Source organism: Fusarium poae, chromosome 1 (assembly GCF_019609905.1).
Source record: "Fusarium poae strain DAOMC 252244 chromosome 1, whole genome shotgun sequence".
Classification (NCBI taxonomy): domain Eukaryota; kingdom Fungi; phylum Ascomycota; class Sordariomycetes; order Hypocreales; family Nectriaceae; genus Fusarium; species Fusarium poae.
Window position 1 is genome coordinate 2,977,356 of NC_058399.1, and position 19,735 is coordinate 2,997,090.

Here is a 19,735-nt window from a genome sequence, read left to right on the forward strand (position 1 = left end):
AAGCCAAAAGAGTGCACAACATAAGCCGGTCATGGGGGCGGACGCATGGCACAACTTTGAGTTAGCTTGCGTTATAGTTATGCCACACTGTCACAGAGTAGACAAATAGGTGCATCTTTCTTCTTTCATAGTGATGATACAGTGGGAAAAGTACATATCTTGAATATGATAGGCGGCATTCAATGAACCAACCGTCGCTCAGCTTCTCTTGCACAAACACCATCTCTGAGCTTGATAATCCAATCGTTGAAACTCTTGGATTCCAGACTAACTGCGGGGAAAAGGAATGCCACCTCCCAGCTTCACACCTAAAAAGAAAGAAAGTCAATTCCAAAACAAATCATGAGACACCAAAATACGTCATTTCTCATTTCTCATTTAAAGCTCGAGCTCTCTGTTGTACGCGTGACCTTGTCTGTCTCCCGTCTATGCGGCGATCGCTCGGGGTTCCGAATCGCCAGACCAAACAAGCGTCGGGGATATCAAGGCTTTGGGAGGGCAAGAATAGCCTTGTTTCAGTGGGTAGTGAATAAATCCTTCTGTGTAGCCCGTTTGCGATTGAGACATAGCAGCTGTGAAATAAGATTCGAGTTGTAGCGAGATGACGGCGGTCAACACCGAGATGGTCGGTTTGACAGCATTGCCAAGACGGCACACCAGATGCTCATCTCACTCTGATCTACCAATGCTGATCTCTCAGTTTGATCATCTCCCATCTTGCGTGCCAAACCTTGAGAGAGACTTTGATCGCAAAGAGTACTGTAAAGTACTGTCAGACTGTTGCACACTCTTTACTTGCAGAAAGCCACTGCACATCTCGGCTTAGGTGCCGCCTCTCTCCATCCGTAACAAGCGACCGCCACGTAGCCATACAAACACACCCTCAGCTGGTATTAGATGTGCCACAAAACCAAGAGATCAGCTTGATCATCTTCTGACGATGATATGATCTGGTCTGGTATTGGTCGGCATTCACCACTTCTTGTCCGTACCAATGACAGTAATTTCCTTCCTCTCCGGATCAACCAGCCGGATTATTTCTCGCCACTCGATCTCGACACGCCGTTCCCGTTCCCTTTCTCTTCCCGGACCCGGGTCTCCACTTTCCGCTCCGCAGCCTCCGGCGTGGAACCGGCACCACGTCTTTGAATGCCGCGCGTCTACCCACAACTGCGCTGATACAAGGTAGGGGTCTGCCAGTACTCGTAGTAGACCTTCCAGTGGCGGTCGAGAGAACATGTGCATGTCTTTCTCGTGCTTCGCAGGGTGGGAGCCCACCGTCCTCGGTTCAGCAGGAGTGCGTACCCAGATGGTGAGATAGTCCATCCTGCCCTGCACCGCCAATTCTGTCAGCAACGGCACAACATCTGATCCGAGCCACCCTCTCAGACGGTCAATCCTTAACTCCATCCTCGCGATCCTACGCAGCGCACCTGGCGTCGTGAGCAGAGTCGCTCGGCCGGGAAGTCTCTCGTCGGCTCCGGCTGGGGCATCCTGCAACTCCCTGCGTATGTGCTGTGCATGAGGGCCTGTTGCGTCCAGTAAAAACTGGTTTCCTGCGTATAGGAGTGGCGTTGCGATGGCATATAGTGCTGGGTGTGAGAGCAGGATAGGTAGAGGATTGATGGGCGACGGAGTACAAGGGCAGAGATAAATGGGCGTGGAGCTTGTGACAAGCGGCCTGAGTATGAGACTGAGAATATCCACGGGTAATTCAAGGATGTTGAGTTTGAATGTGTCCATTTTGGAGTCAAGATGTGTTGATGACGATGATGATTAGATCCTCTGTCGAGGAGGAGTCCATTTGCTGAGCGGTTTCCAGAGGTGCTGCATGCTGTTATTCAGCGATCAAATAACCATGACAGACCTTTTTAATTTTAATCCAAGGCTAAAATCGATTCTGCTGCGAACCATGACTGAATCTGAAGTTGCCCTTGTTGTGTTGTAAGGTCCAGGTTCAGTTCTCAGGTGGCGGTTGAATCTATCACCATTGTAGATAAGTGGGCCCTTTCTTTATTGCTTCTAGAAACCCGTCCGAGCAAAGAGAGAGGCACTCTTGGATCAGATAAGATACAGGTCAAAAATTGATATTGATGATTCTTTCCAATTCAATATTACTTAAGCTCTTAAGTGGTATGCAGGAACTCATCAAATCTGATGCTTCATCCAGCTGATGTGAAGTTGTTTATATTGCTGCCTTCCTAATGGCATCTCACTCGATTGGCATTGTCTACCAACCTAGATACTTAAGCACCTGACAGGTAGCTACTAGATCTAGAGGTGTTGTACATTTACTAATTAGGTCTCCAGGGAGTCGATCTACTTTTCCAGCTTTTTTGCACCCTTGGAGCTATGCCTGAGGTTGTCGCTCACTTGAGCCGAGCTACTGTGAAATAGCCTTGCTGCCACGGGCATCCCTCTACCCAGGAATATCTTGTCTTTATTTAAGGCACACACAAACATACTGTGAAGCAGATATGATTCAGGATGACTACGAGATAGTCAAGTATATACAACACGATCATGATCTCAATAACATCTCCAATCGTCTGCAAAGTATCTACACCGAACAAGCATCTGTGCAACACAAACAATAACTTGAGAGCTAGAGTTTCTAGCGGACAAGTATCTCATCACAAATCAAAAGCTACTCCGTCTCCCTTGCTTACGCTCTTGCGACGTCATGTCGAGACAGACAACCCAACGAATCGGATACGATGCCCAGAATACACACAGGATGATCTACCTGCAACTTCTTCATGATCCATTCATCTCGTTATACATCACTGTGGTCTTTAGATACAGTTGAACTATTCGGAGCCCAGAAAGCTACCCTCAGCTTGGAATGATGACTCTTATTTGCCCTCAAGTGAGGACATCACCCATCCACCACCTTTCGTTGTGGCTTTCTGGTAGGTGCTAACCAAAGTTTGATGTGTATACTCCCACTTAGTACCAACACATCTTTGTACCCATAATACGCACCAGACTATATGAGAGCATCACCTGGGAAGATCAAGTGTTGGCGTGTGAGTTGCCCCGTGTACCAAAAGCGCCTCCAAGATAGCAGTCCAATTTGTTCTCTATACTTTATCCTTGTCATGGCATAGCAACAAGAATGTTGTTTCCACATGAAGAGTCACTGACAGACATATCCTCGTACCGTGAGTTGTGATAATCGTTGTTACGACCGAGACCTTACCATATACAAAAACTTGTTCTGCTGGGATTGCCCATTATCTCCAAGTTTTGGATTGTAGTCCAATCTCATTAACACTCAGTGGAAATAGACTTAACGACACTGGGCAATCAATCGCTAAATGTGAGAATACGAGACTTGTAGCGAATTGCCTAGTCTCTCGAATATGCAACAAGCTTACCAAACAATGAGCTCCCGTACAACTTGGTGATGTTTTTGTACTTGAGGATCAAGTAGAATACTAATACAGGATTAAGTAAGAGATAGATAGAATTTGACTGGAATAACCGCAAACAGATTACTTGACTGAATAATTCCCCTCGCTGATGATGCCCAGAGGAGCCTTCAAACTTTTGCCAAGGATAAAAAGGCACAACGATTTCTATGAAAATCTCATCGAATCCGGATTGTTAATTCACAATCTAAAATGTAGAGAGAGGAATAGACAAAGATTCATTCAGCCATCAAACATCACGGGCAGAGAGGCCTGGCGTGTGCAGTCATTACGATCCCTCAACGTCACTGCGGGATAAAAGGTAATATAGAGTATGAACCTGGTCAAGCTGAAAGACATGAACTATCATAAAATCGGAGTAGCAGATATGAATTATCATATGATCAAACCAAGCTTAGACAGGCGTGATATCAGATTTGGTATTGGTGTATGATGCGGTCAGTCGTCGTCTTGTGCAGCCGATGGCTGCGTAGTGGGCACTGCTCATCCCAGTTTCTTTCGCGTCTATACTCTTTCGCCTTGTTTGTTTTCAAGAGACTCTTCTGCAACCCTTTGACGCCATGTCGTCTTTAGGTTGCGACCAGGGCTGAACAATACGCGTCGGCTAGCCAATAAGAACAACTCCTAAGCGCCGCCGTTACAACAGCCAGTCGCTAAACCCTACGAACCCTGCGTATGTCCCAGCAACTCGGTGCTTGATTCCTATTTTCTAAGTTTTCTAATTAATGTCATTTGCTGTTCATAGACGCGCATTTGCGCGCTTTCGACTCTTCTACCATTTCCAAGAGTAAATCTGGTGTAACATGGTGGGCTTGCCGCGGCAGCATATCTCAACCCAAAGCAAGGCTTTACAAAAACCGAATCAGGAGAACCTGGCTACTTACTCTCTGAAAGGAGATGCCAGCTTTCCGGTGGGCCGTGCCGTTCTCAATAATGGTCAAAGCTGCCATGATTACTCGATTCGGCGAACTTGATGGTGTGGGTGTAAGTGAGCATCAAGGACTGCACTGTCATCACTCTGATCACCAACAAGAGCTTGGGCTTGCGTCTGCTAGTTCTGGAATCCATATATTTCTTCCGGGCAAATACAAGTTTCCTGCATATGGTCATGTTGACACCGACTGGTATCTTCTGATGAGCAAGGCCCCAGTTGCGCCAATATCAAGGCGAGTTTGTATAAGTGTATGCACGTCGGCAAATGTGTTTTTTCCGTACAAGGTAGTGAACCAACACCAGATACAAGGGCTAGGTGTGATGAGCATATAACGATTAGTATAAGTGAAGTTAGTGTTGTCTGTGCCGTCGCGTGCCTCGATATCAGTTGAGGGGCGAGAAATTAGGAATTACCGAAATTGTACTACTCTCTTCTGCGTCCGTCCATCTCGATTGAGCCTTCCAGTGTGACTCAGGGTTAGTCCTTGGGACCACTTTCCATGCAACTTGTTGGGCTGTCGTCCGATGATGAGAGAGCTGTTGGACGATCTCATTTAAGTTTGCAACTCGTATTACACTCACCCATAGGAGGTCCAAGTTGGAAGGTGCAATGCAGGCAGAATGCAATATCAATCACTTGACTGATACGCCATGTGACAGGGTATCTCATCTGGGTCGAGAAAAGGGATGGGCGCAGATGCATAGCAATGGCTGCGTGCCGTCACTCCAAAGTCAGACCGCGGCCGACCGAAAGTATAGTATGTACATATCACTATAGAACTTTCTCATCGAGTTCTAGCAGACTTGGGGGCTATGGTAAGAGTTGGGTCGCATGAAAGGCTGCATGAGGCTTTCCGACGGGAAGATCCTAGAGTCGTATGTAGAAGCCAGACCAACACTTGCGGCTAAGGCTTCAAGGGGGCTCCCAACACTGAGATGTAGGCGGTCAGACTCGTGAAAGGGACCACAGACGTAGTCTTTAGGGAATATCCGGAACAAGGCTTGCCAAGGGTTAGGGAGAGTGTGATGATGAAAGTTCATTGCATGCTGATCTAGTGTCTTGTCCAGACCTGTCCACATGATGCTGGACTCCGGGAGCTCATCCGGCAAGCAAAGTACCAAGGAGATTCGCAAGGTTCACGAGGTATTTGCCGCAGAAAAGCAACCCAACGCAGCCCAAAAATGCTCAGTTCGTCGAGTATAACAACGAACAAGGGGCGTAGACGCAGGCGCAGACGCAGACGCACAACGAACTAGGCGCAGGCGCAGACGAGACGCAGAAGCGAAAGGAGTCGTAGGCGCAGTAGTAGCGGAGTTTGTCTCGTACAAAGTGGATCAGCCGAGGATAAAGGTACCAACAACCGCGTCGGAAAAGCGCCCCTGAAGCCAAATTGTCAAGTTGTTGTTGGACTGTTGCTGTGGTGGGTTGATGATGATTGAGGCGCGTTGCCTTGAATTGATGGATGTGAAGGCAAGTCAGGTACAGCCGCGCGCCATCACACCCAACCTGAGCTGCAGGAAACAACAGGGGTCCTGGTGACCCACCTAGAATGCGAAACAGGGGCATCACTGTCATTAGCACTGTGATCAACGTGGGGCGTCAGGCTGACTGTACAGTGTGAACCTCGATAAAGTTTCACATGCAGCAACAACCTCCAAGCGCCTCTTGACAGGGGTCGTACCTGCCATGGCTGAGCCTGGCCCAATCACAGTAAACCACTTCTTTGTAGTAGGAAAGAACTGATCGTTGAAGGAAGCCATCGGACCTGCTTTAGCAGGAACGACGGGAAGGATTGGATAAGCCAGCCACTGCAAAGTAGGTACCGTGGAAATGTGTTGGGCAACTGCAAGGTACACGGCTTTTCCTCTGATCAAATCAGCCTACAACGGCAGTTACGCTTTTTCCACTTGACCAACAGCTTTCATCAAGTCGTTTTATCGTGTCCTCTCATGTCGATAATGGCCCGTCTCGGCATCCATCATACCTAGGTAGCTTGACGCAAAGTCGAGTCACACACCCCACAGCTTTTCAATGAAGATCCCAAGACCCAGAATGGACAAACAGGCATACAGACTAGACTATTGCCTGGATATGGCATGATATGGCACAGCACAGCATGGAGCAGAACGGTATAGTGCAACGCAGAGAGTACAACCCCGTCACACTTGTCAATGTCGAGAACGGTATGGCTGAGCACAAACATGTGTGTGACAAACCTCGGCCTTCGTGCATTGAGTCATGCAGCAGCGCGGAATTGTATGAAGCTATCCCGACTACATATCATTCGTTTCCACACGTACCATCTAATAGTTGAGAGCAAGGTGCATATAATGCCATATGTGGGGTAAAGAGCAAAGAAACCTGGACCAGAATCAGGAATCATGCCCGTTTATATGGAGTCGGTATGAGTACAACACTACTGGATATGCGGTTGGCTGCGTGGCTTTGCGCTTCACTCGATGATCGCCAAAGACATTGCCAGTATCAGGAACAGCAGATATACGCTTCTACTAGCATTCACGGTCTTGTTGGCTTGCCGCGAGTATCATTATAGTGTGCCTTCGGCGGCCCGCGCGCATGAGCTGGCCCGCCTACCCGCATGGGAGCCTTCCGCGCCGTCTCAATAAAGTGAATGATACAAGAGAGTAACCGCGTTAGTTTCACCCGCAGTATCAATCTCGGCGAAAAGTTTTCTACTACACGCGCGGATTTTAGCTCACATGGGTCTCTATCATTGCAACACTACACGACAAATCTCTTGATGGTGTTGAGGGATGACCAAAGCCGAGAGGATGACGCTTTCTTTGTTCGCACTCGAACAGGGATGGTACCTTATCCTTGAGCTCTTTTAACCCCAGAACGACCTTACATTCTGTGGACTATCTAATCTACAAGGGGATTAACCATCTTCCTCGCGGATCATGTGCAACATCCGCTGGCTCCACAAGGCGTCTAACGCCTCCAACGCCTCTCGCGTCTTAGCTTTGTCAAGGGACAAGGGATGTTGACAGAAACCCTACTATGTACCAACAGACACCTCCAGGAAGAAATTTCAAAATGTGTTGTGGAACAAGCTCGGAGGTGACCGCTTCGGGGTGCAAGAGAAACCCGTGAGGAATAATTGTCCCTACACCAGAACCATGCGGCCTTTGACCACCTATCCAATATGAGCCTAAAGTTGGACCTCTTGTCATATTTTGCCATATAACTTTACTAGAGTATTTCTATTAGCATATGCGGACCCTTTTTGTACTAGATTAGGACAAGTATCATGTCTCCTTATGATGGCCCCTAGCAGGGGATGGAGATCTGAGGGCCCGCTACCATCAATTAGTAGGGTAAGTTCTGTGGCGTCATGACACAAACCATACAGCACATGCCGTTATTGTCGGTTGGATGAAATGGATGAAATTCTACAGCGGGAGAGGCATCGAAAAGAGGGTGGGCAGGGAAACACACTTGTCACGTCCATGTGGTGACTGCAAAAAGGAGAAGTTCGGCAAATTCCTCGCAGCTGCTTACTGAGTAGGATCAGCCGTTGGACCTATGACTGCTGTGGTGGGACCTAGAGCGAGTTTTGGCGTTCATGATGTCTAGTCCGTGTACTAGCAAGGGAGCTTAAGATCTTTGTCGCATGGTTTCGATTGCGGCTACAGGCATGCTCTCAATATCAGCTACTGGGGACCCACGTCTTGACCACCAAGGTGATAAACAATGACCCAGCACCGAGTTCAAAGCACCATGTACATTTTAGACCAATATCACATAACAGCTACTCCCAGCTGCCATATGATGCAGCTATTACGCTCATGAACGGTAGTCAGTCTTCAGCAAAATAGGCTGATAAGCAACAGTCACATAAAGAGATCGAAGCAGCTGGCCTGTCTGGATGCGGCCACAACGTTGAGGACAAATTGAAAGACGCATGATGGTGGTCACCCCTCAATGCAAAAGAACACATCCGTGAAGTGTGGGTGCACGATGCCCCATCATACAAAGTGCCCCATTGAACCGAGCAAGGCTCGCACACCTCGGGCTACAAGAGGGAAAAAACCAATGAGGAGAGGCATCTCTTATTTCTTTGCTTGAGGCAAAGTATCTCAAGAGAACTTGTATCAATTATGCCTGATTGGTCCCCCAGAGTGTAGTAAAGATGCTTAATCTCAGAGGCCAGGATAATTCTCAAGACACGCTCTTCTTCAACAGTCACACCGGGAGAGAGATCAGAGTCAGAGAATGTTGCTAAACCTCGAGCGAGCACACTCCAATGTGGTTGGTCTTGTTCAAAGCCCCTTTGTGGACTGATGTACCTTGACGTAAGTCGACCCTTTGATCAGCCCGCCAACAGAGTGTGGTGTTGCGGCACACAAACTACTACCTGATTTGGGGCTCGGAAGTAATACTTCACTTGAACAAGTTGATTGTCTCATTTTCCAGAAATCCCTTCGTCTGGTTTTTGCAGTTTGTTTGCGGGGACCGGACCTGAGAGCAAGGGCCGAGAAGAAAGAGGAGTGAGTACCTAACAGCACCAACCCACACGCCCCTCATCCAAGCCTCATCCCCTGGCCGGCCCAGGACCAACTGACTAGGTGGTCAACCAACCATCCTACCTATCTAAGCAACCCAGCTCCTGGTCTTCAACACCGAGCAAGTGCCAACAGGACCAACAATCGATTTTCCTTGCTATCATTGTGAGGGTTATTTCGACTTTGACATTGTGGGATCTCCAAGACACCTGTGCACATCACATAGTGTCATGGACAGCAAACTGCCTTGCTCTATCATACTCGTTTCCAAATCCTCGGGACAGTTTCACCAGCTATATAAAGTCCAAGGACATCTGGCTTTGTTTCAATCATCACAGTTCAGATTCAGACTCAACAGCACTCTCATCTACACAGCAATCACAGCTTCCCTACACTCAAGCCTCTCAGCTCCAACTTGAACATTTTCTTGGTGCCGAACCTGAAATAGTCTACCACGGCAGCCAGCCTATTTTGCCCATAAGATACACAGAGCCACACCCGTCGGCACTTGTGCAACCAAATCCTCTTACAAACTTTTCGGATCACGGCTGTGGACTACCTAACGTTTACTGAGAGTAACTTCGGTTGTCAACCAAGACTATCCTCGCACAAAACGCAAAAGGTCTCCTCTATATATATTAAAGCACCGAAGCAATCTTCGCTTCAGTCTCAGCTCAGCACTTCTTACTTTCTTACTGTACCAAACTTTCAGCAAACATGTGCCAGTGGAAGATTACTGAGACTTGGTCTTCATGTGGATGCAAGAGTGTTGAATATATTCAGCAGCCCGGCACTTCCTGTCGATGCACTTCCAAAATCACCGACCAGGGCACCCAACCCTGGACGGGATATTGCAAACGCCCCCAGTGCCCCAACCCTCAGACCTCCTAGTAGGTTAGTATTTAAGTTCCCCTTTGGCAGCGAGCCTCTAAGTAACATAGCTAACTTGTATCTTTTGGCAGCCATCCATGCTGCCCTCGAAGGAAGGGGGAATTATGAGCAGGCAAATCGAGAACGGGGTGGAGGCATGTCGCTGATGGGGTTTCCTATTTCTTTCTGAATTCATATTTGCTTGGATCCCTAGATGGACCGTTGTGTCCCTGGAGTTGTTTGGCAACAAACTTGAACTCCCAGAACAGCACAGACGAGAGGATGATACAGTCAGTCATTTCCGAGTTTCTCAGGTGGAGAAGAGTTTCTGGATTATTATTTATGTTTCTTCTACATTCATCTATCTACTCTCATTGATAGTTTAAATTGCATTTTATTTTATTTTCTTCTATCTTATTCTATCCTATCCCTTAAGTCAATTGTTCATACCTGAAGGTTGCTAGAGATATCTAGAGATGTCTTTGTTGAATAAGCATTACAAGGAGTGTGAGCTAGGGGTGTATATAGTAATGGCCAGGGGGCCCATGTCGTCGTGGATGTAGACGAGATTTCAATGGACTGGGGTCGTCTCGCTTACTCTGTTAACCTTTTTTTTTCTACTTGGTGGGCAAATGATGGCCTCTAGGTGTTATTATTGTTGTCATCGTTACTATTTTGCATGTTCCACCGCCCTTCAATGGCTTTGATCTGGGCCTCGATCCGATTCAATCTTTGGCTTGAAGTTGGATTAAGTTGAGTTAGATAGCCCCCACTCAACCTTGTGGCCCTATCTGCGACCGCCTACGCCACGCTACGCCACGACGGTTCACAACCATTACGGCCATAAGGATGGCCCTATCGAAAGCCACAACCAACACATCGACGCAACAAAGCGGAAAATGTTTCATCTACTTTGTTTTTACAGCCTCATTGTGGAGGAAGAATAAGAAGAGAACGCCTCGCGAGCGTTTGAGGATAACCATGACAGTTAGACAATATATCACAGCCTCAGCAGGAGCCATAATAAATGTTCCGTGTAAGTCAAGCTTGTACCTATGCAGCTGATGCCAACGCTATGCTCAGGTCTTGGATCAGAGACCCAGTATCGGAACAGCTCCAATGGGAAACGTTCCTTTTTGTTTCTTTCGTTGCCGGACTCTCGAAGGAAGGAAAAGAAAGACACACGACACGGCAAGACAAGGCAGAGTTGAAGCTGAAGCTGAAGCTGGCTGGATCTCGACAAGCCTGTCATGTCGTTAAGATTAAGCGCCCAATATGGTACATACCCTCTTCGTCTAAGTTAGTGCCGATTCACTAGCTCAGACCGAGTCATCCATTCATCGAGTCGGTGTGAGTTGAAATACTAACTATTTCCGTTGTTGTCCTTTCTGTCTCTCATGGTGATGGCGTCTTCCTTTTCTTTTCGTTTCTTTTCTCGTAACTGAGGCTGGCTGGTCTACCCCTGACCCTGAGCCCTGTTTCTGTTGCTGTTGGTGGAGTTGCAAAACAAGTGGGTGGCAGGTTTGCGTGCAGACGTCACGCGTCATGTGACCCTGTTGCTGCTGTTACTAGGATGGGCCTCAAAATTGTCAATAGTTTAAGTTGACTTACATTTACTCGACTTGCCTAAAACAAGTTAACCTAAACTTGGCTAAGTACTACCTAGCGATGGGTTACTCAACCCTTTTTTTTTTCTTTTACGTACATACACCGAGACAATTGAGAAGGGAAATGAAATGTCATATTTCCGGCAACGATCTGATAATACTAACCTATTTTGACAAAGTAAAGCATGTATCTGTGAAAGTCAAAGACAGGCAAGGTATGCATCTTCAACCTCGAATTGATCAATCGCTCAACTACCAATCAAAAACATGCCATTATACTTTCCATGCTGCTATTCTTGACCGTTGTACCCGTCAGTTGAACGTGGTACGAATAACATTCCCGGCAACTTTGTCTATCCCGAATCTGTCGTGACATGGTAACACCCGCACGACTCTGAAAAAGTCTCCGTCCCGTATATACAGTACAACTTCTCATGTTGGTATCCATTGTGACATTTCGCATTTTGGCATATCGCTTGGGTTCATTGCCGTTGGCTTGTCCTTCCGCTCCCATGCGGTCCGGTCGTGACGTGTCGTGTCATATCGGCCTGCGGCATGATGAGAATCTTCTTTTGTAAATATCTCCGTCTTGACAATCAATTCTGTAAAATATGAGTTTCCGGAGTGGATGATACGTAGATGTAATTCTATGCCCTGTTTGGGTTCACTTGTGAGATGATCTATATGGCACTCGACATCGTATGGTATAGTAAGCGAGCACTCTTTAAGATGTGGAATACGTACAAAGACCTAACCTCCGTATGGCGATTCGTGTAGTATATGCTAGACTAATTCAAACTTGTTATATAAGTTACTCCTAGTGTACAGATACTTTCGTGGGTGTGTGTTTTGGAACCCTAAAAGCATACCCAATCGCATGTATTGTTGGAGATGGTTCCGAGAATTTATTCTGCTATGGCAGGATACAATAGAGAATGGATCGTATGAGTCTACTGCAGTTTCTAAAACTAAATATGAAGTTATCGCTCAGATTTTCTCTTATGTTATACGAACCCTCATGGCGTTGATCTTCATATCGCTTTGCGTTCTGGGGACATCGTCTTATCCAAAGTAACGCTGTTTAGATGCTAGCTGGATTCTGACAGGAAACGCTTGCCCAACTGCTACATGGTAGCTAGCAAGTCAACTAAGACGTCTACGAGTATCTCAAGCATATTTACTCAAAAGCCCAAACATTCCCGTGAGTCACATGGCTGAATTCAGAGGCGGCCATTACGGGTTGACATACTGATGCCTGTATTTAAGGACTATTGATTGCACAGTAAACTAATTGGCCATATGCTATCTCATTGTCTTCACAGGGTCAGAGCTCATCTTTCAGCAATTGAATTGAACTAGACTTTAGTAATGTATGGAGTGATGACATATACTCATTCATTGAGTGACATGCTATCATTAACGGCAGTAGTAAGATTCATGCCTATTTCATATCCTTCATCGCAACTCTTCCCTTAGAAACGTGAACTTGAGCCGGTCTGAAGCCAAAAGACTTACAAGCACCGAGCTCTCATACCATATCATATCTATGCATTGACGCCTCCAAATCATCATTTCCTACAGAACTCATACCATTTGTCCATCCCTACGCTTATTTCTTTCCAGAGCCAGATGAGTAAGAGTTGCCGTTGGGCGCCGTGTAGGTTGAGCCACCCTGTCCATTGTTGTGGTAGGTGCTCCCGTTGGGGTTGGAGTAATAGTAGGAGCCATCCCTAAGAACCATTAGCGAATTATAATCTCCACATCATCGCTCAACCAGACTTACGTGTTGGAGTAGTGGTAGGAGTTCGAGTTGGAAGCGCTGGAGCCGTAGTCACGGGAGCAGTAGTGGTTTCCCTAAATTCATGTGAGTGCTATGTGAGGCAAAGCTGTGTACTCAAAGTCAAAACATACCTGGCTGTTGGTGCCGGAGCTGTTTACCTCGTAGTTCTCAGGCATTTTGGCGATGTAATGAGATGGTTGACTATGTATTAAGATGGAGATGGAGAGAATTAGTTCAGAACAACTCGGGGAGGAGAGAGTTTATAAAGTGAGGGGGAAGCCTTGTTTTCCCAGGGAAATACGGTGCGGAACCCACTACAGCTTCTTGCCTGTTCGTTGTTTTGATGATTCTATTGGTTGTATTTGCTTTGTTTAGATGTTTTACCTCGACTAGCCTGGAGACTGCAGAGAAGGTTACCGTGTACCCCGCTTAGTGGCTGTGACGCAGGTCAAGCTGCAGTTGCAGCATGAGTTGTCTCTTTCGATAGATTATAACTGGTTCAAACTTTATGAAAACATGATAAGCTTGCTTGGTTGTTTTGATACTGTAGGTATTGTCGGCGGATGGATTGTGAGGTACAGGGTAAGCATGCGACAAACGGATACTTGGCTGGGTAATAAATGAGTTTTCTAATCTACCTTAACCTATTGGATAAGACATTCCATGGGAAATTAAATGACTTGAAACATTTGAGGACCCTAGAAGAAATGACCTCAACGCTGGGGATCGATTTATACATATAGCCGACGTTGTTCTAGTACCAGATTTCTTTTCCCCGAATCGGAAATCTAGTGCCCAATTCATTGCTGGAAGTTATCTATGAAGTAGGAATTATGAGGTCAGCTTATTCAGTTACATCGTAATTTGTGGTTGTTTCTTCTATGTAGGTAGATATGCCAGGAATTTCCGTCGGCTGCAATGTCATTTCTCAATCCAATATGATTGGGTGGAAACACATCGATCATGTATATCCGTTTCCTTGCTTAGAAACACCAAACTCCAGACGAGAAGAGAGATTGTCTACGAAAAATGTTTATAAAAAGGCTTCCTCCAAGTGCTGTCAAACAGTTTCCACAAGTTCACTAAAATCCCAAGACCTATTACTCCAACCAAGAACCAATCCAACTTACACTTTGCTATGGCGCTTAAAATCTTCCTGTAAGTGAAACTCATACAGCACATCGATTTCTTATGTTTGTGATAGAAGCTGAATTAAATCATAGTACTGGAGTCACTGGTAAGAATATACTAACTACAGGAATTGATTATGCTCAATCTGACATTTATTGACAGGCTACGTTGGTGGCACTACCTTCTCCATGCTGCATGAGACTCATCCAGAGTACGACTATACACTATACGTTCGCAATCAAGGCCGTGCCAAAATTATTGCCGAAAAGTTCCCCGACGCCAAGTTCGTTTACGGTGATCTTGACAGCGTTGATGTGATTGAGAAGGCAGCCTCTAAAGCTGATGTTGTCGTCCGTACGTATAAGAGTCCACCCAACTGAGTATGATAGCTTACATTAATTATAGACATGGCTGACTCTGCGGATGCACCCGATGCCGCCAAAGCTATCGCAAAAGGCCTCGCTTCTACCCACACAGCTGAGCGCCCAGGATATTATGTTCATCTCTCAGGTGCAGGCCTCCTTACCTGGTATGATATCAAGCATAATCGCTACGGAGAACCACCTCTTCCCGAGCAAAGTTACAACGACATCAAAGACATAGATCGCATACTGAAAATGCCCGATGAAGCAGTTCACAAAGACGTTGAAAATATCATCCAGAGCATCGACTCGGATGTCGTCAAGTATCTCATGGTGTCCCCTCCCGTAATTTACGGACCAGGCAGAGGCTTGATTCACAAGCAGAGCTTCGCGATTACTGAAATAGTCAGGGCAAGTGTCGACCTCGGCTTCACCCCGATCATCGGGGCTGGTAAAGCAAAATGGGACAACGTCCATGTTGAGGACCTCGCAGAGATCTTCGTAAAAGCCGTGGAAGCATCACAGAGCCACTCCAAAAAAGAAAATGACTCGGAAATCTGGGGTAAAAAGGGCTACTACTTTGTCACTACAGGAGAGCACCAGTGGGATGACCTCGCGCTGTGGATCGCAGAGGAAGTGCATCGTCAGGGATTTATTGCCGAGCCCAAGACCAAATCCGTCTCGATGGAAGATATGATCAATGGAGGATACAAGGCGGCTATAGCCTGGGGAACTAATTCTAAGAGCGAGGCTGAGAGGGGAAGAAAGTATCTGGGATGGGAGTCGAAAGCGCCATCACTGAAGGAAACGATTGCCGACTCGGTGGCTGCCGAGACTGCGGCTCTTGGGTTGAAGCCCAAGTATAAGTGAGGGTATGACGAAGTGGACCGTAATAGTAGTTTGTGAACAGACCAATAATAAGCTTGCTATATCGACCGATGAAATTGGGGTCATTAACTGATTAATATCTGGGAGTGTCTAATCTATCGATTGGGTGTGGTGACTGAGGTCTGACAGCACTCTCCAACACAACGTCAGTTGCCAGTGAAATGGAAGATCCAACGAAACCGGGACAGCCGCAGCGCAGAATCTAGAATACCACGTACGAATGCCCATCTATGAGTTTCTTGGGGCCGTCATTCGTCAGTCAGCGAGTCAGAAACTCGCCTGTAACGGACTGGTGGTTGCAAACGAGTAAGTAGTTCTTTATAGCATCACTATCGGACAAAATCTGCATGTTGGACAAGGTGGTTCCGAAAGCGGCAAATGCTCTTTATCGGGATTGCCGTTAGAGATTGGGTACGTGGAGAACTGCAGCTACCGTAGGCTTAGTACCTAGCGAGCAACAGAAAGTCACTTCTTTGCTTTAGGGTACAAAAAAACTCGTCTAATAGCCTGGTCTAAGAAGCATAAAGTGATTTACTAATTTAGTCTCTTATGCTTCTAACGGCCAGCCTTTCTGATACCCTTAGGGAAGGTTGGGCCGGACTGCAGCTGCGACAGACGTACATGTCTTCCTCAGGCATGCGAGCTTCGGAACAAATTTTGCTTCTAGAGGCGGCTAAATCCTTGCCACTTGTGCAGATGCTGGGTAATGATTTGCTGAGGCGATAGAGAAAAATCTCTTTTTTTCCATCTTAAGCTCACAGTGTGTACATTGAGTTTTGCCCACACAAAATCATGATGTATCAGTAAATGATGTTCAATAATGTATAGAAACACGAACTGCTGTCTGTGTATTGGCCATTTGATCAATCATGGTTTATACCCGTAATAGTCACGTCTCCAGCCTAAAATTGCCTCGTTCCATTTTAAAGCACCTCATTTAAAAGCGCGATAATGATCTGGTTGCTTGCCCAGTGCCTGGCTGCCATTAAAGAAAATGTCAATCGAAAAAAAAAAATCAGATGGAGCATGAAAAAAAACTCAGGCGAGAAACTTTACCTGTATAGGTTTAGTGGAGGGGATCCCTACCTACCACTGCCCCGCCCCGCAGAAAAAGTTCACAGGTCCCTCCAAAATTTATTATTCTTTTAACGCCCGCTCAAAATCGATGTGGGAGAATTTCCTTTCTTGAAACCCCACGTTCTTCTTTCTCTCCTCTTCATCTCTCTCTTCCCTTTTCCACCACAAACCTTTCAGACAAGACAAAATGGCGGACGAAGTTTACGACGGTGCCATTGGCATTGATCTGGGTAAGTCATCACTCTCGATATTACTACCATCTTGATATTGGTTGCAGTCGTCTTTTTGAGATGTTTTTCGCTGTGCGCCGTCAGGCGTTTAGTTTACTCTTGTTCACTGATGTCCTCAAAACGAAGACATCAAAAAGCAAAAGTCATCTCCAAGAAGCAACACAGCTATCTATCCATCAACAACATTCACGCAACTCAAACAACCCCGCTAACATCACCCTCCCTCAGGTACTACCTACTCCTGTGTTGCTACCTACGAGGGTACCAATGTCGAGATCATCGCCAACGAGCAGGGTTCTTTCACCACCCCTTCTTTCGTTTCCTTCACTGAGAAGGAGCGTCTGATCGGTGAGGCCGCCAAGAACAATGCTGCCATGAACCCCCGCAACACTGTCTTCGATGCCAAGTGAGTTTTGCTCTCTTCCCGACTCTTTACAAGCAGTTTCTGACTGAGATTTCCCAATAGGCGTCTGATTGGTCGTCGTTTCGATGACCCTACCGTCAAGAAGGACATCGAGTCTTGGCCCTTCAAGATTGTCGATGACAACGGCAGCCCCAAGATCGAGGTCGAGTACCTCGGTGAGAACAAGCAGTTCTCTGCCCAGGAGATCTCCTCCATGGTCCTTACCAAGGTAGGCACACAATTTTATTTTTGGCGAGCGGGCATCCCCGCCCCGCCCCCGCACTAGCGACTATTATTAACTCATTCAAACAGATGAAGGAGATTGCCGAGACCAAGCTCGGCAAGAAGGTTGAGAAGGCAGTCATCACCGTTCCTGCCTACTTCAACGACAACCAGCGTCAGGCCACCAAGGACGCCGGTTCCATCGCCGGACTCAACGTCCTCCGTATCATCAACGAGCCCACCGCCGCCGCCATTGCCTACGGTCTTGGTGCCGGTAAGTCTGAGAAGGAGCGTAACGTTCTTATCTACGATCTCGGTGGTGGTACTTTCGATGTCTCCCTCCTCAACATCCAGGGTGGTGTCTTCACTGTCAAGGCTACTGCCGGAGAGTAAGTCAATATCATCTATAGACTCCAGGGAAGCACAACATGCTAATTATATACAAAAGTACTCATTTAGGCGGACAAGACTTCGATACGAACCTCCTCGATCACTGCAAGAAGGAGTTCGGTCGTAAGACCAAGAAGGATCTCTCTGGCGATGCCCGCGCCCTCCGACGTCTCCGAACCGCTTGTGAGCGTGCCAAGCGTACTCTTTCCAGCGGTGCTCAGGCCACCATTGAGATTGACTCTCTCTTCGACGGTGAGGACTTCACTATGTCCATCACCCGTGCCCGTTTCGAGGACTTGAACGCCAAGGCTTTCTCTGGCACCATCGAGCCCGTTGCCCAGGTCCTCAAGGACGCCGCTATCGAGAAGAAGGCCGTTGACGAGATCGTCCTCGTCGGTGGTTCTACCCGTATCCCCAAGATCCAGAAGCTTCTGTCCGAGTTCTTCGACGGCAAGAAGCTCGAGAAGAGCATCAACCCCGATGAGGCTGTTGCCTACGGTGCCGCCGTCCAGGCCGGTATCCTCTCCGGAAAGGCCACCTCTGCTGAGACCGCCGACCTCCTCCTCCTCGATGTTGTTCCTCTGTCTCTCGGTGTCGCCATGGAGGGTAACATTTTCGCCTCCGTTGTTCCCCGTGGTACCACTTGCCCCACCCTCAAGAAGCGAACCTTCACTACTGTTGCCGACAACCAGCAGACCGTTCAGTTCCCCGTCTACCAGGGTGAGCGAACCAACTGTGAGGACAACACCAGCTTGGGTGAATTCACTCTTGCTCCTATCCCCCCCATGCGCGCCGGTGAGGCCGTCCTCGAGTGTGTCTTCGAGGTCGATGTCAACGGTATCCTCAAGGTCACCGCTACTGAGAAGACCTCCGGCCGCAGCGCCAACATCACCATCTCCAACTCCGTCGGAAAGCTTACCACCGACGAGATTGAGAAGATGGTCAACGAGGCTGAGCAGTTCAAGAGCAACGATGATGCTTTCCAGAAGAAGTTCGAGGCTAAGCAGCAGCTCGAGTCTTACATTGGCCGTGTTGAGGAGATCGTTTCCGACCCCACTCTGTCCCTCAAGCTTAAGCGTGGCCAGAAGGAGAAGATCGAGAGCACCATCTCCGACGCCATGGCCGCTCTTGAGATCAACGAGAGCACCGCTGAGGACCTCAAGAAGCAGGAGCTTGCCCTCAAGCGTCTTGTTACCAAGGCCATGTCCTCCCGATAAATGCACAACACTGTTTGAGATTGCAGTGGTGTAGATATCCCGGAGTACTGATATTGGAGCTTTGATAACCAAGCACCCTAGACGCCTCGCGAGGGGTGATGGGGTTTACGACCGGCCTGGGTGGAATTTCCTTCTGTCATTAACGGTAATTGGACAAGGGAGATGACCAAGGCATATGAAAAGTTCTGCATGTTTCATGGGTATGCCGCTCCCGGACGTGGGCGGCTATGACTACTAAAATGAGAGCCGATGGAAAACAAAAAGGGTCCAAGATGATTGTAGACTCGTTGGCCAGGGTTTACAAGGGGTGGACAATGGCCTGTGAATTTAAGCATAGATATGGTAGATTGCAGAAAAGGAATGATGCTATTTTACCTACACAACTTTTGTCTCGTTTCGTGATGTTTGCCAAAAGAAACTTATCAGTACCTCATTGAGCTAGACAGGAGCTGGCAGATGGTCTGCGGATAGCTCAATAGTTAATTATCTATAGTATACTATCGAGCCTTTACTAACTCTATCGATATTGCGCCGTTGTAAGCTTGGTCAAATATGATCTGTAGTGACTTAGTGGCTAACTGTCTAAAGGAAAAGACGCTCCTTCCATTTCTCAAGATACCTACGGCACACCTGCCTTCTTGATTGCCTTCTGTAGAATTGTAGA

The 19,735-nt window shown here is 47.3% G+C and overlaps 6 protein-coding genes across 6 annotated transcripts; 4 read left to right on the plus strand and 2 right to left on the minus strand.

The window, feature by feature from the left end:
• Positions 1–972: 972 nt before the first annotated feature.
• On the minus strand, positions 973–1,743 carry FPOAC1_000976 (uncharacterized protein; the record flags this gene model as incomplete). Its single annotated transcript, XM_044845584.1, has 1 exon — positions 973–1,743. The coding sequence occupies one exon, from the start codon at positions 1,741–1,743 to the stop codon at positions 973–975; it is 771 nt and encodes a 256-aa protein (XP_044711500.1).
• A 3,705-nt stretch (positions 1,744–5,448) lies between these two features.
• On the plus strand, positions 5,449–5,665 carry FPOAC1_000977 (uncharacterized protein; the record flags this gene model as incomplete). The annotated part of the gene is made up of 2 exons (XM_044845585.1): positions 5,449–5,556; positions 5,591–5,665. The coding sequence occupies 2 exons, from the start codon at positions 5,449–5,451 to the stop codon at positions 5,663–5,665; spliced, it is 183 nt and encodes a 60-aa protein (XP_044711501.1).
• A 7,315-nt stretch (positions 5,666–12,980) lies between these two features.
• On the minus strand, positions 12,981–13,327 carry FPOAC1_000978 (uncharacterized protein; the record flags this gene model as incomplete). The annotated part of the gene is made up of 3 exons (XM_044845586.1): positions 12,981–13,101; positions 13,155–13,225; positions 13,283–13,327. 3 exons carry the CDS (start codon positions 13,325–13,327, stop codon positions 12,981–12,983), a joined length of 237 nt encoding a protein of 78 aa, XP_044711502.1.
• A 962-nt stretch (positions 13,328–14,289) lies between these two features.
• FPOAC1_000979 (uncharacterized protein) lies at positions 14,290–15,514 on the plus strand (the record flags this gene model as incomplete). Its single annotated transcript, XM_044845587.1, has 4 exons — positions 14,290–14,309; positions 14,375–14,388; positions 14,445–14,636; positions 14,688–15,514. 4 exons carry the CDS (start codon positions 14,290–14,292, stop codon positions 15,512–15,514), a joined length of 1,053 nt encoding a protein of 350 aa, XP_044711503.1.
• Positions 15,515–16,796: 1,282 nt separating this feature from the next.
• SSB1_1 (Heat shock protein ssb1) lies at positions 16,797–17,857 on the plus strand (the record flags this gene model as incomplete). The annotated part of the gene is made up of 4 exons (XM_044845588.1): positions 16,797–16,839; positions 17,068–17,245; positions 17,306–17,471; positions 17,555–17,857. 4 exons carry the CDS (start codon positions 16,797–16,799, stop codon positions 17,855–17,857), a joined length of 690 nt encoding a protein of 229 aa, XP_044711504.1.
• A 35-nt stretch (positions 17,858–17,892) lies between these two features.
• SSB1_2 (Heat shock protein ssb1) lies at positions 17,893–19,071 on the plus strand (the record flags this gene model as incomplete). Its single annotated transcript, XM_044845589.1, has 1 exon — positions 17,893–19,071. The coding sequence occupies one exon, from the start codon at positions 17,893–17,895 to the stop codon at positions 19,069–19,071; it is 1,179 nt and encodes a 392-aa protein (XP_044711505.1).
• Positions 19,072–19,735: the final 664 nt, after the last annotated feature.